Below are 12,401 nucleotides of genomic sequence, written 5' to 3'. Positions count from 1 at the left end.
ACACTTCCTAATTCAAATTGCAGATACTGGTCTAAGTGTCTTTAAACTCAGTTAACTCAGTATTAATGATAAGATAAAGGTAAGAGTGTTGCTTCTGACATAATAATATCCTCTACAACCCAGTCAGAGACACCAAGGATGCTACAATCATTCTCTGTGGTAATGCCAGTTTTTTTCCTTCACTACCTCACAAATTAGTAACACAACAATTTTCTGAGTAAATTTATAGCTCCTCTACATGTACAGGGCAACATCTATTTCAAACTACTAAAATGTGCAAAAAGGTAAGCCAAGCATGAAAACCACTTCACCCAAAAAATGTTAAACAAAAATACGCCACATAAACACCCCCCCCCCCACCATAAACCTCACAACCCACCCACAAACAATGAAGAATAGGCAATGGACTATGTAGCACTTGTTTATCAAGACCACAGCTACCAAGAGCTTTGGCACCCAAGAAATCCTGAAGTTTATTTTTGTATGAGTAAGTTTTGTTGCAAACTAGACTAGAAGCAGTGGGAAGAAACTGTTGCACAGGAAGTTCCATCTGGATACAAGGAAGAATTTCTTCACTGTGCAGGTGACTAAGCACTGGAAAAGACTGTCCTGAGAGGTTGTGGAGACTCCCTCACTGGAGATGTTCAAGAACCATCTGAACACAATTCTGTCCCAGGTGCTCTAGGATGACCCTGACTGAGCAGGGAGGTTGAACCAGATACCCCCCAGTGTTCCCCTCCAACCTGACCCATTCTGTAATTCAGTAATACTGTTCATCTATTTCTAAAAGCCCTTCAGAGACCCTGAATTGAGAAACCAAAGGTCTATAGGAGGATTCTGGGACCTTCCCCAAAGACTTTGTGTCACCTGGACAAAGACTGCTTTGTAATTATTTTAGCTTGAGTTCAACACATTCACAACACTACAGAGATGTTTGTCAATTTAACATCACATTTCCATTTGGGATGACACCTTTTTTTTTTTTTTTTTCTTTTAAACCAAGAAAAAGCTCTTGCCTATACCTGGTACTACTTTAAATATTGATTACATGGAGACTTGAAATGCTTGCATGCAACAATAGATATGAACCTGACTTTCAAACTGAGTGCTAAACAAGATTTTTCATCCAGCCTCCTGTTTATTTTAATAAGAGAAGCATGAACATACAAACAATAAAACCTGACACACACTGAAAGCTTCAGAATTGATTACACACATCACAGATATCAAAATATTTAACTTACATATGATTGGATCTCCTTCCCCTGTTTGTTTTCTTTCCTATAACAGGAGTCCCAAAGTGTTCAGGATTGGTGAGTGGAAGCTGATCTAATGTCTGTTGAAATGAAAAAATACATATGCATATACATAAGAAAAACTTGGCATAAGTTATACTCCAAACCACCTTCACTCAAGCAATTTTTGTCAATAGAGATTTTCTCATTACAAAGAAATACAGAAGTACATCATACATGTCATGCTTAGATTTTAAAATAGGAATGTTTTGTTTTGCAGTTCTTTCCAACACTTTCTCTGCACCGCCGAATAATTAACTTTTGTCGAACACACACAGATAATTCTTCTCAGAAGTCTTGCCTTTGGACCATCAAAACACAGAGAAATAAGTATCAGGTATTCTGCTCACCTGGCATATTCCATCTCTACCAGATTAATTTTCTGTCTATCCTATCATTGGACTAAATACTGAATCATCTACTTAATAATGAACAAAGATCCCCTTTGAAATGAAACAGCAAGATCACTCGACAGCAGCAAACATGACAACTTAATTGTATTTTATGTTAGTAATTCATACTTTGATATGTGAGAGAGATTCTAAAACAATTTAAAAGAGGCTGCTATATTGATAATTGGGAGGATGCTAATTGATGCTTTATCAGCATCAAAACAAAAAGAGAGGGAGAGAAAAAAACTTTCCCTCTTCAGGAAGAATTCTTCAGAAGGAACTAATTGACATGCAGTATTATCTCTCCTTAAGCCTGCCATTACCTGTTTAAATGATAACGATTCCAGATTCAAAGACTCCTGGTACACGAGAATTTTTTGTACAGCCACTTATTATTAGTCTTTGAAAGAAGGCAGAAAGCCTTCAAAATAAAATATAGTCCCCTGACTTCAACTTCTTTGTCATGTATGAATTTTTCAATGTGTAACACCAACAAGCACCTCAAAAGTATTCTGTCTGAGAGAGAGCTGACTTAGGGACAATAAAATTGGCTTTTTAGAATCTAAAAATAAATGTATGACTACTTCTAAGTGTGGTGGACATCCTAAAAGATTCTACACCACACACGTGGGAAGCAATATCAGAACAAGCCAACTGTGGGGCACTGGCCTAATTACAAAATAAATTTGAGATGCAATTTTCCCTGCTGAGTAGCTGTGCAATCACAAGGTAATTATTAGAAATGTACAACATGTTTCATTCAGAGCTGGTGACAGTGAACTGCAAATCAGTGACTTCTGGCAAAACATCAGAAGCTTAGATGATAAAAAAGATGATAAAATAAGAAGTACCAGTCATCTGGTAATGTAAGGTTTCTTTCAATCTTACAGAATAATCCAAATTACTCTCATTCAGCCAAACAGGTCACAAAGCAATATACGTAGGCCAAAATTTTCAATCTGCGTACTCTAAGGTAATACTCCTGAAACCGTATTAAAATAGTGCTTATGGAAGAAAAGAAATTTAATTTTCAGTTCTGCTGATCATTAATAACAAAGAACTAATTGAAGGAATTGCACAATCTTTAAAATAATAGCATTTCTATGTGAAGCTGGATTTAGGCATCTAATTAGGCTCCCACCTTTACATATGTTTAGTCCTGATTTAGGATTCTAGAAGATATGTGAATCTTCACAAGAAGGCAGCACACAACTCAGCTGACTGCAATAACAGCACACTTATGTAGAGCAAAAAATCCCCATCTTCAGTAGCTGTCCAATACACAAACATCTTTACGTAAATCTGCCCATCCATCCAGATTGTCTTATATAATAAGAAGGAATAACCCTCATTCTGAAATTCCAATTGGAATGTGCTGCAAACTTTGGCATACTTTAATGTGCAAGTCACCTCAAAGACATGAGCCAGCTGCAAAATCCTGGTAGGTGTTGTCAAGTAAAGGAGTAACAGCAACTTATTATTGGCCATTAAAAAGAAAAGCATTTGTTTCACCAATTATTACAAATTGGGTTTGACCATCAAAAATGCAGCAGAATTTTATTATGTGGAAACATGTACATGAGTTTTTTTATGTTATAAACTACATTACTTTTCATGTTTTAAGTATACTTTGATTTCACGACTAATACTTTTTTATACTTTTATAATTTAAATCTAAATTTTATAATTTAAATTTATAATTTTTTATTCAATGCAAAGTAGTTGTGCAATTGCAGGTTTTTCGTGTGATCTACAGTCTACAAATTATCAATAATATAAAAATGAAAAACATAAAATGATGATTTTGTTTCTTAACTTACACAGTTTGGTGAAATCTAACTGTAACACTAACTTTCTTGGTTGTAAAAAAGAATAAGATCCTGTGGACTGCACTTTGTATTACCCCCATTTTTAGTAGCATGATAAAAATTGAGGTGATAGAAGTATCACTTATAAATTTTTCTGAATAAAAAGTTGTAATATAAAAACTCTTCAATTACCTCACTCTCAGCAAAATGTCTTTCTCCTTTTAAACACAGGGAAGAGCGTCTCAGAGTCTTCTCATCACCATCATCAAATACTGTCACCAGGTAAGAAGTGAGGAAAGAAAACATTTCTTTTTAACTCAGGATATTAATAAGCAATTCATTTACATGTCAGAAAGAACTGAATATATATTCCTGTAGTCAAACCTATGCCCAGATAATGCTGCAAATCCAGTAAAGCATTTCACAGATCAACCAAAAACAAATACATAAGCTGCTCTCTCACCATAGCTACTTTATACTTGCACACCTTGAGTAATCAGTAGTTGAGCAAACAATTCATGGTGTTATGAAATTAAATTCAACATACTAGAATTCAAAAACTATTTTTTCTAACATTCAAAATCTATTTTTCTAACATTTACAATTTTTAAAGAATTTAATTACACAAGTCCTGTGATATTCCAGTGGAAGCTCTGCTTACCATGGAGAAACATAAATGGATATTTATAGAAAAAAGCTGCAATTTAACACTGTAGGGAATTTCAATGTCTTTCTCTATTGACCTCATGCAACTATGCTATAGAGTAACAGTGATACCAGCCTAAGGAAGATGGCAATAGTCAAAGTGCTGACAATCATCAAAACCAGCTCTCCTGACAGAACTGTGGAGCTCCCAGTTTCTAAACATTTTGCTACCTCTGCTATCACTAAGTCAACTGGAAACAAGTTCCTAATACAGTTCATTCAGCTACATACATTATCTTTTATAATCCTGAAATGCACTGCACACATTTAATGTGGGGTCTTCACAACGTGATAAACTGGTCATATAAAAAGTAAGCTTTTGTCAAGTCTTCTGCAGGCACTTAACAGATGAAAACCCAGTGACAAATGTTAACTCTTAGGCTTTGCTTGCACTGTTCAGTGAGACAAGAATTTACCTCTTCTTCCCTCTTGAGTAGTGGTAATAATTATATTCTTGCTCCCACACATCAATGACCTTGATGACTTTTGTGGGCACAGAAACTACCCCAAAACAATATTAAAATATTACATTAAAAAAAAAAAAAGTTTCAGCAACTTCTTAACATGTCTCTTTCACCTTCATTTAAAAATCCTCTTCTGTCCATCAACAGATCAAAGTAACAGTGTTAGGAGAATGGCTGTTGACCAACAAAATTAGAGATTTTAGCCATTTCTTGCTTTCACATGTAGGGTGCTCTACTCTTCAACATTTACTAACTCAAATAAAAATACACAAAAAGCAACAAGGTACACAAATTTCTTGACTAATATTTACTTGATATTAAAGAAGCTTTTATCTAGTTCTAAGAATTTTTCTCCCCCATATAAATCTGAGTACTGCTGATTAAGAAACTTCCCCTTCTACTGATGAAGAAACTTCCCCTTCTAACTACAATGCCCCAGCTTGTATTATAGACTATAGTAATTGTTGAACACTGTTCCATTGTGATAAAGTATCAGTTAGAGATGCACAAATGTCACTTCAACACTTGTTGAAAAGTATCACTGGCAAGAACTGCACACAAACCATGTAGATTTGGAACTGCATCTCAAATGGTCAACACATAATTAAGGCCCCCTTTGTTTAAGTGAAGTAGAAGTCAGCAGGTTCCTAATCCAGTTTGTGTTAATTAACAAAACAGTCTCCTTACATAATGAGAGACAAAAAAAAAAAAAAAATCTATCCACTTCAAGAGATAAGCTGACTACAGCAGAGGTAAACCTATTCAGAGCTAGGCAGGTAGCCACATAATGTGTCCTATGTGGTAATCTGCTTGTGGCCTCTTGCCTGCCAGAGGGAATCTTAATCTTGTTCCATAACATGAATACTTTCAGAAGAAAAGCTTGACCTCCCTCAAAGACTTATGTGGCCAGCATGGCTCATATGGCTTAATGAGCATGACATTCTGATCTATTGGAATATCATGAAAACAATCTACTGAGCAGGCATCAGGAGTGCAATGTATTTAAAATCACATATTCTGAAACTCCAAGAGAAAAGATGGGGAGGGCAGGGAAGAAAAGAGACAATTTAATGCAACCAAAACCACCTTGAATTCTGTGAAAAAGCATTGTAACAACAAAGAAAAAGTGCAGGAAATAAGATTACTTCTGAACATGCACAGCTCTGCATTTTTAGTAAATCAAATAATTCTGCAATTTCCCCCCCCCCCCCGATAGTAAACACAGACTTTACGAGATATTTATATGAATGACAGAACAGTATCTAGTTATCAGGACTTAAATACCTGGAGCTCTTTGAGGATTTTTTACAGGGCAGGCAAAACTAAGGATGCTTATGTAAGTGTATTTATATATGTATGCCTAATATATTTACAAGTTTTATGCCTATATATACATACATATATATGTATATTTATTTATTATATTGAAATATTTATTATTTATGCCTGTATATACATACATATATACATATACACAGTGCTATACTAATTTTAAAAGACTATACTAGCTAGATTTTTATAAAAAAATTATTTAGTTGTTGTTGTTCTTTTGTAGGAAAACAGTACCAATAAAAAAAAAATCATGCAAGCAAATTGATGTACAATTTCTATTCAGACAACACCTTAGGAAGACAAGATACACAGGGATGCTCAAAGCAACTTTGCCCATACTTCAGTATTAAAAGAGGTCTCAAGCAGCCCTCAAAGGATTATTCTTCTCCAGATACTGCTGCAATGGCATATCTGGTCTTAGGTAACTTTTGGAAAGGTATTATTTCAGATGGATCTATGCTTTCACAAAGTTTTTGACCAAATCATAGTAATTGTATTCACAAGATCATTAACATCAGTGCAAATAATTAGATGCTTCTCAGCAAGTGCTAGGACAATATTAGGTAACTGCTTGTTAAGATGTGTGCAAATTCTAGAATCTGGTAAGTGGCAACTATATCTTAAAGTAGGACCTGCGCTCAGATCTGCTAAGTCATCACTGTCTGTAAAGGTAATTTTCATCCCATTCCACCCACCCTCCAGACAAAGATAAGAATTATCATCCACAGCTAGAGTCAATTCTCTATCAAAGTGCACTGCACTGCCAGCAGCTGTGCTGCTTTTACCAATTCTGCAAGGTCTACATGCTTTTGTCTGGTTTTATCTACAAAACACAAGAGTTGAGACTGAAACCCATACTTCTTCCTTCTTCCCAACTTCAGGATTTTTGACAGACATCTCCTTTGACTGCAACTCTCTGACATCTACCTTCAAAATTTAATCTGCAAGGATTCCTATCTTATTCTTGCTTCTGAACTGCTAACCTCACACTTTCTCAGAAACATAAACGTAGGCATACAACACAGCTCTAACACTGGCTATACTATTTGCTTCTTAAAAGCCCTCATATCTGATCCACTTCTGTATTAATTACCAAAACATTATCTATAATGTTAATTCTTGTCTTTGTACCTTATGTTTTACCCCATCCTAACCCAGTCTCACCTTTACTAACAGATTCTACATCTCCAATGGGAAAACAGACATATTTTCTTCAACACTTATCTATAAACTCTTAGCCACATTTAGAGCTCTATTCCCTTCTGAAATGACTATGACTAGGGAAAATTAAGTCTTTCCCTAGTTGTTCAACATCACTTCATTAACAACAACCCATATCTCAAAAGAACTAAGCCTCGCAAAAGTTCTTTCAAGATCTAGTCTTCATCTTCCCATATTTACCCAGGAGAGGGCTATGTAGTTTCTCAGGAATCAATACATTTCCTGTAAGTAAAAGAATGAAAAGCTCCACCCTCTATTTGCTAGAGATTGTGTGGTATATTATTGAACATCTGAAATATCACATTATAACAAGCTATATGTATTTTAACAGCAGCTGTTGTAACGGCTAAGTCTGAGAGTGGGGAAAAGCAGGTGCTTCAGCTTGTGTTTTAAAAGCACTTCTTTGCTTCTTTTTTTAAGGACATGTGACAGCATACTTTCCTTCAAAATATTTAACAACAGGGTATTGAATTATCTAAGGGGCAGTCACCAGTTATAGAGCAATTCACTACGTCTTTATTTAGTGTCCCAATTTCAGATCGTAAGGGGTACAGTTTCTTATAAACACCCAAATTATGATGTTCATCTTTAAAAGTTTTTCATAAAAACTCTGAATACCTAAGCATCTCAAAAAAAATCTCTCTCACCATGTTTAGGACATGTCCAGGTCACAGGCTTATTTTTAAGTAATAAATTTTATTCAAATACATAAATCTTTCTCTTACCTACAGTATACCAACTTGCATCTGTTAATTTGTTGATAACTGCTTCCTGGTATGTTCCATCTGGATTCTTCACCTCCACAACAGTTCCTACCTAAAATAGAGAACTCACTTAGCACTGGAGACTTTCTGAAGCAGGCAATGAAATCAACACTTTTATGTTAGCTAACAGAGATAATCTCTTACCTATTCCATGTCAAATATAAAATGTTTTTCCAGTTTCACTTGAATGTACTTGTATCCCTCAAACTTCTTTTTTCATTCCTTTAAAATAAGCCAACTAACTGAGCTGATTATTTCCTGCCAGCAGGTGGGGAACAAGAACCAATTTGAGTGATGTCATTCTCTTGTATAAGAGCTTTCCCATCAAATCCTCCTGCCGAGTTCTCTAAAGGAACAGTGACTAAAAATCAGTGCCAGCCATACTTCTTAGCTTTAAGGCAAAAAAGAACAGAGGCTTGCACCAGCCCGTGCTGCATCCCCTTTAACTACAAAGAAAAAAGCTAACATGAAGAGTATACCTAACTTTGTAGCATTACCTTTTATGCTTTATGCTCCTATCTAGCCTGTGTAATAAGTTGAACTTTCTACATACCATATATGCACATTTATGTCAAATACTGGAAAGAAAAATGTTTTTCAAAGCATTAGCAAGATATAAACCAAATTTATTACCTTTAAGGGACCCTTTATGTGGTCATCTTGCACTTCCACTGTTGAAGAATCGTGCCTAAAGGTTACCTAAAAAATATAATTCAACTGACAATCACTTGATACAATTGAGCAGCATAAGCACATGCAAACGTCAATAGCCCTTCTCTTACTCTCATTTTACAGTTAATCACCATAATCATTCCACTTCTGAAAGCCTTTTTATTCATATATTTTAGAAATATGAGGGGCTAATTTTTTAGTTATCAAAACTCCTAAAATATTTTTTTATCTTTCACAATAGAATCATTATCTCTAAAGGAAATGACAGACAAGAATGTAACAAAATTGTCTAATGGCTCAAAATTATCTCTGCAGTTCTCTTAAATTATTTGAAGTTGTCTAGTATCACAGCAAGAAAGAAAGTTTCAAGACTTCAAGAGTACAACTTTAAAGAAACACTTATATTTCAATGCTTTGAAATCAAACAGTTTTAGCACCTTTATCTTTTGCTGATAAAAGTGCATTTTTCCCCTCATGGTTGAACGACTCAAACAAATACAGGACACTGCTGTCGACTAAACAAAATGAACAACTCAAACAGGCTCTCAGTTAATGTCAGTCTAGGCTACACGCAGAGTTAACTGGAAGAAAATGTAAAAACAGCAAACTTTTCAGTCCTTCAAAACAAGAGTAAGCAAATCCTTTAAACACTTAAGGTGTTTTCCCTTGTCATTCCCATAAAGACACAAGGGCTGCTGTCTTTAATTCCACACACTCTGTCCTCAGAAGAAAAAATTGGTCTGGAAACTCAAATGTATGATTAAATTAACTGTACCAGGTGCTACAGACATTCACCATTCATTTCATTCACAATTTACTTGATTACATTGAAAGTCACAGGATCGTCCTATCAATTACATCTGAAGTTTTATTTCCACTCCAGTTTTAAAATTATAGGAAACTGAGAAAATTCTGGAATTACATTTTATGTACCTATGTACATTTATTAACACACAAATGATGTTCTGATGGTCACCAAAACATACTCTCTTGGTATATTGATGTTGAAGTATACGATGTTTTACTGAGTATTTGAAATAAGTAAGAATGTAACATGAGATCCAGCTGTGTAACACTAGCTCTCAACTACAGCAATCCTACCTCAAAACTCTGGACTTGTTTCACCCATGATCATGTTCTCACTGCTATTGAGACCTTCACTGTAGTACACAGTAACAGCAAAATTTTCTTCAAAACCACAGTGTTCTCTTATCACCAGCTCTCCTACACAGCCTTCTCAGTGATGAGACTTTAAGGAGTTTTGCCAAGAACAGTACCTACAACCAGGACTGAGGACAATCTATCTTCACTGTCTGATTAGAAAACAAACACACTAAAATGCTACACTGCCTTCCAGGTGCTACTTCAATGAAATAGTCATCTTGCCTATCTTCTGTCAGAACTACAGCAGCACATATTATGTTCTTTTTAGACCTGTATATTTCACCTGCTGATGGCAAATACTTTCTGTCCACCACACAGACAAAATCTTATCTTGTAACTAAAAGACAGACAAGGGATTCAGGCTAGGAATTAACTGAGCAAGGACTACTCTTCTGAACTTCATCCTGACATATACAGGTTAATTCTCTCTGAGGGGGAATTTATCTAGAAAGCCAAAATTCAGTTAAGATGCAAAATAATCTGAAACCAAGAGTCACTAGTGGCTCATATGAAATATCTAGTACATCAATTCTGATTTAGAGACATCTGTTTCTATTTACTTTCTGTAGGTATCTTAAATGTATTTTGCAGCACAAAGGAACTCTATCCAAAACCATCAGTCAGCCACAATGTACTCTGATGAAGGTAAACAAAGCAAATTGCTATTGTGTATTCCAGAATGGTTTGTCTTTTTAAAGAAGTCTTGGGGCTTTGATTGTGGGGAGAGTTTTGATACCAACAGATTTTGCTTTTTGATATATTCATAAGTGCTCAAAAAATACCGGTTATTAACAGAAATATCCAAACTGCAAACTCAGTCTGACACTGCTGGCCTTTCTTGAAACTGAGAAAAGTGATGTCAGTATTTGCTAGTTGTGGGTTTTAATTCCTATAGTATTTAGCAGTGTAGAACCTTTCTGTCTCAGGCAAAAGATTAAGGCATTCAGCACATTGTCAACTTGGTTAGACTCAGCTGGAATTTCTTTTCACCATCCTGAAATGACAGTCCTAATAAGTCCTATTACAGCAGAAGCTTTACTTATTTCTGTTTAACAAAGACCTACACAGAAAACAGTTTCTTCTGAAACTGCTATGCAGAGTGCTCAAATGCAACTGGTGGTGGATGATGCTGCTAATTGTTTTAGGAGACGCTGCCAAAACAAACTGGCTTAAGTCTCTAAAAAAAGTGATAACAGATCTGATAAAGTAGACTAACACTCTTGTAACACCCAAAATCTTGCCCTTGAGTAAAATTTGTACTGCCTTTAGCACTTTTGAGAAGTCCAGGCAAGTCTGAAGTTCTACTGCTTTCCATGAGCAAGTGTGCAATGCTGTTATATGTAACTGTAGAATTCCGTATCATGTACAGAATTTGCCAAAGACTGCTAAACTGTGAAATACAGTACCCATTGGTACTGAATTTATTAGTACATAGCACTTGCATTAAATTGAATGAGGTTATTAAATTATGCTGTGATGGGAAAGTTACTGTGAAGGTATCTCCTCAAAATATTCCAGGAAGCAGAATTCAACAAAAGGAGAAAGCACATAAAAGGAGACACAATTAAACATATTTTACTTGTCTGAAGATTACAATATTCTGCATCAAAATAATTTTGTTGCCATCCTACTTTCTCAGCAAAGAATCTAGTTATAAAACTTAAATGACTCTTTACATTGAAATTGACAGTATGAAGTTAACTGACATTTCTTCTCCTCTAGTTCTAGAAGACTAAGGCATAAAATACATACTGGGGCCAAAAGAATCCCATTCAGCAAGTGAAAAAAATAATGCAGCAGATAATATACCAAAATTCCAGACAAAGCACAGCTGATTATGAGAATCTTTGTTAGAGCTAACACTGGGGAAAGTAAGCATGTGCCAGAAACAGCTAAACAGATTTTCAGAGAAAATCAGAGGGACACTTTTGAGTTTAAGGAATACACATTCTTGGTGGTGAAAAAGCCATGTAAACAGATTTTGTTACAGCACCTACATACAAAAATCTCAACCATAAATCACATTACTCTAGAGCAACAATACTGGGGGAGAACTGCTCTTAGTGATATAGTAACAATGAACACACACGCCCACACACACCCCTCTATATCCAGAAGGCTTTGTACAAAATCTCCACAAACAATTGACAGAAAAATTTCATTTCATGTCAAGATCTTTCTGCAATCCTTGCCGTGACCAAATTCCAAGTGATAAGCCCATAAGAAAATACTTAGCACTGAGTAATAAATAGTCCCACATCTAAGGAAGTGGACTGAAAGTCCCCAAAAGAACTGAAATGAGTTAAGATTTCACTGATCTAGGCACAGCAAAATTCCAGTACTTAAATACTGATGCTTAACTGCTTAAATAGCAATACTTAACCACTTAAACCAAATGGTACTGTAAAGCATAGATCAGCTGATGCTATTAAAAGTTTTGACTAATGAAATGGAAAGACCACTGATTTGCTCTTCTGGCAGATTTAGGACTAAAAACTTCTTGTTGTACTTAACATTACTGTCAAATAAGTAACAACAGACCTTCCCACCAGAGTTTATGGAGAATGTTAGCTCTCTCCCTTAG

At 35.4% G+C, this 12,401-nt stretch overlaps 1 protein-coding gene across 6 annotated transcripts in view; it reads right to left on the bottom strand.

Moving 5' to 3' along the window:
- Positions 1 to 12,401, bottom strand: part of ARID4B (AT-rich interaction domain 4B) — an 88,182-nt gene that overhangs the window by 44,363 nt on the left and 31,418 nt on the right. For all 6 annotated transcript variants that reach the window (XM_086877771.1, XM_086877775.1, XM_086877773.1 and 3 more), the window contains exons 4-7: positions 8,615 to 8,680; positions 7,943 to 8,033; positions 3,688 to 3,767; positions 1,245 to 1,336 (exon numbers count right to left, since the gene is read on the bottom strand). In XM_086877771.1, coding sequence (XP_086733897.1) covers positions 1,245 to 1,336; positions 3,688 to 3,767; positions 7,943 to 8,033; positions 8,615 to 8,680 — 329 coding nt within the window. The remainder of the gene's footprint in view (positions 1 to 1,244; positions 1,337 to 3,687; positions 3,768 to 7,942; positions 8,034 to 8,614; positions 8,681 to 12,401) is intronic.

Source organism: Cyanistes caeruleus, chromosome 2, assembly GCF_971803275.1.
Source record: "Cyanistes caeruleus chromosome 2, bCyaCae1.hap1.1, whole genome shotgun sequence".
In the NCBI taxonomy this organism is placed as follows: Eukaryota; Metazoa; Chordata; class Aves; order Passeriformes; family Paridae; genus Cyanistes; species Cyanistes caeruleus.
This window is presented reverse-complemented; position numbering and strand designations above follow the sequence as displayed.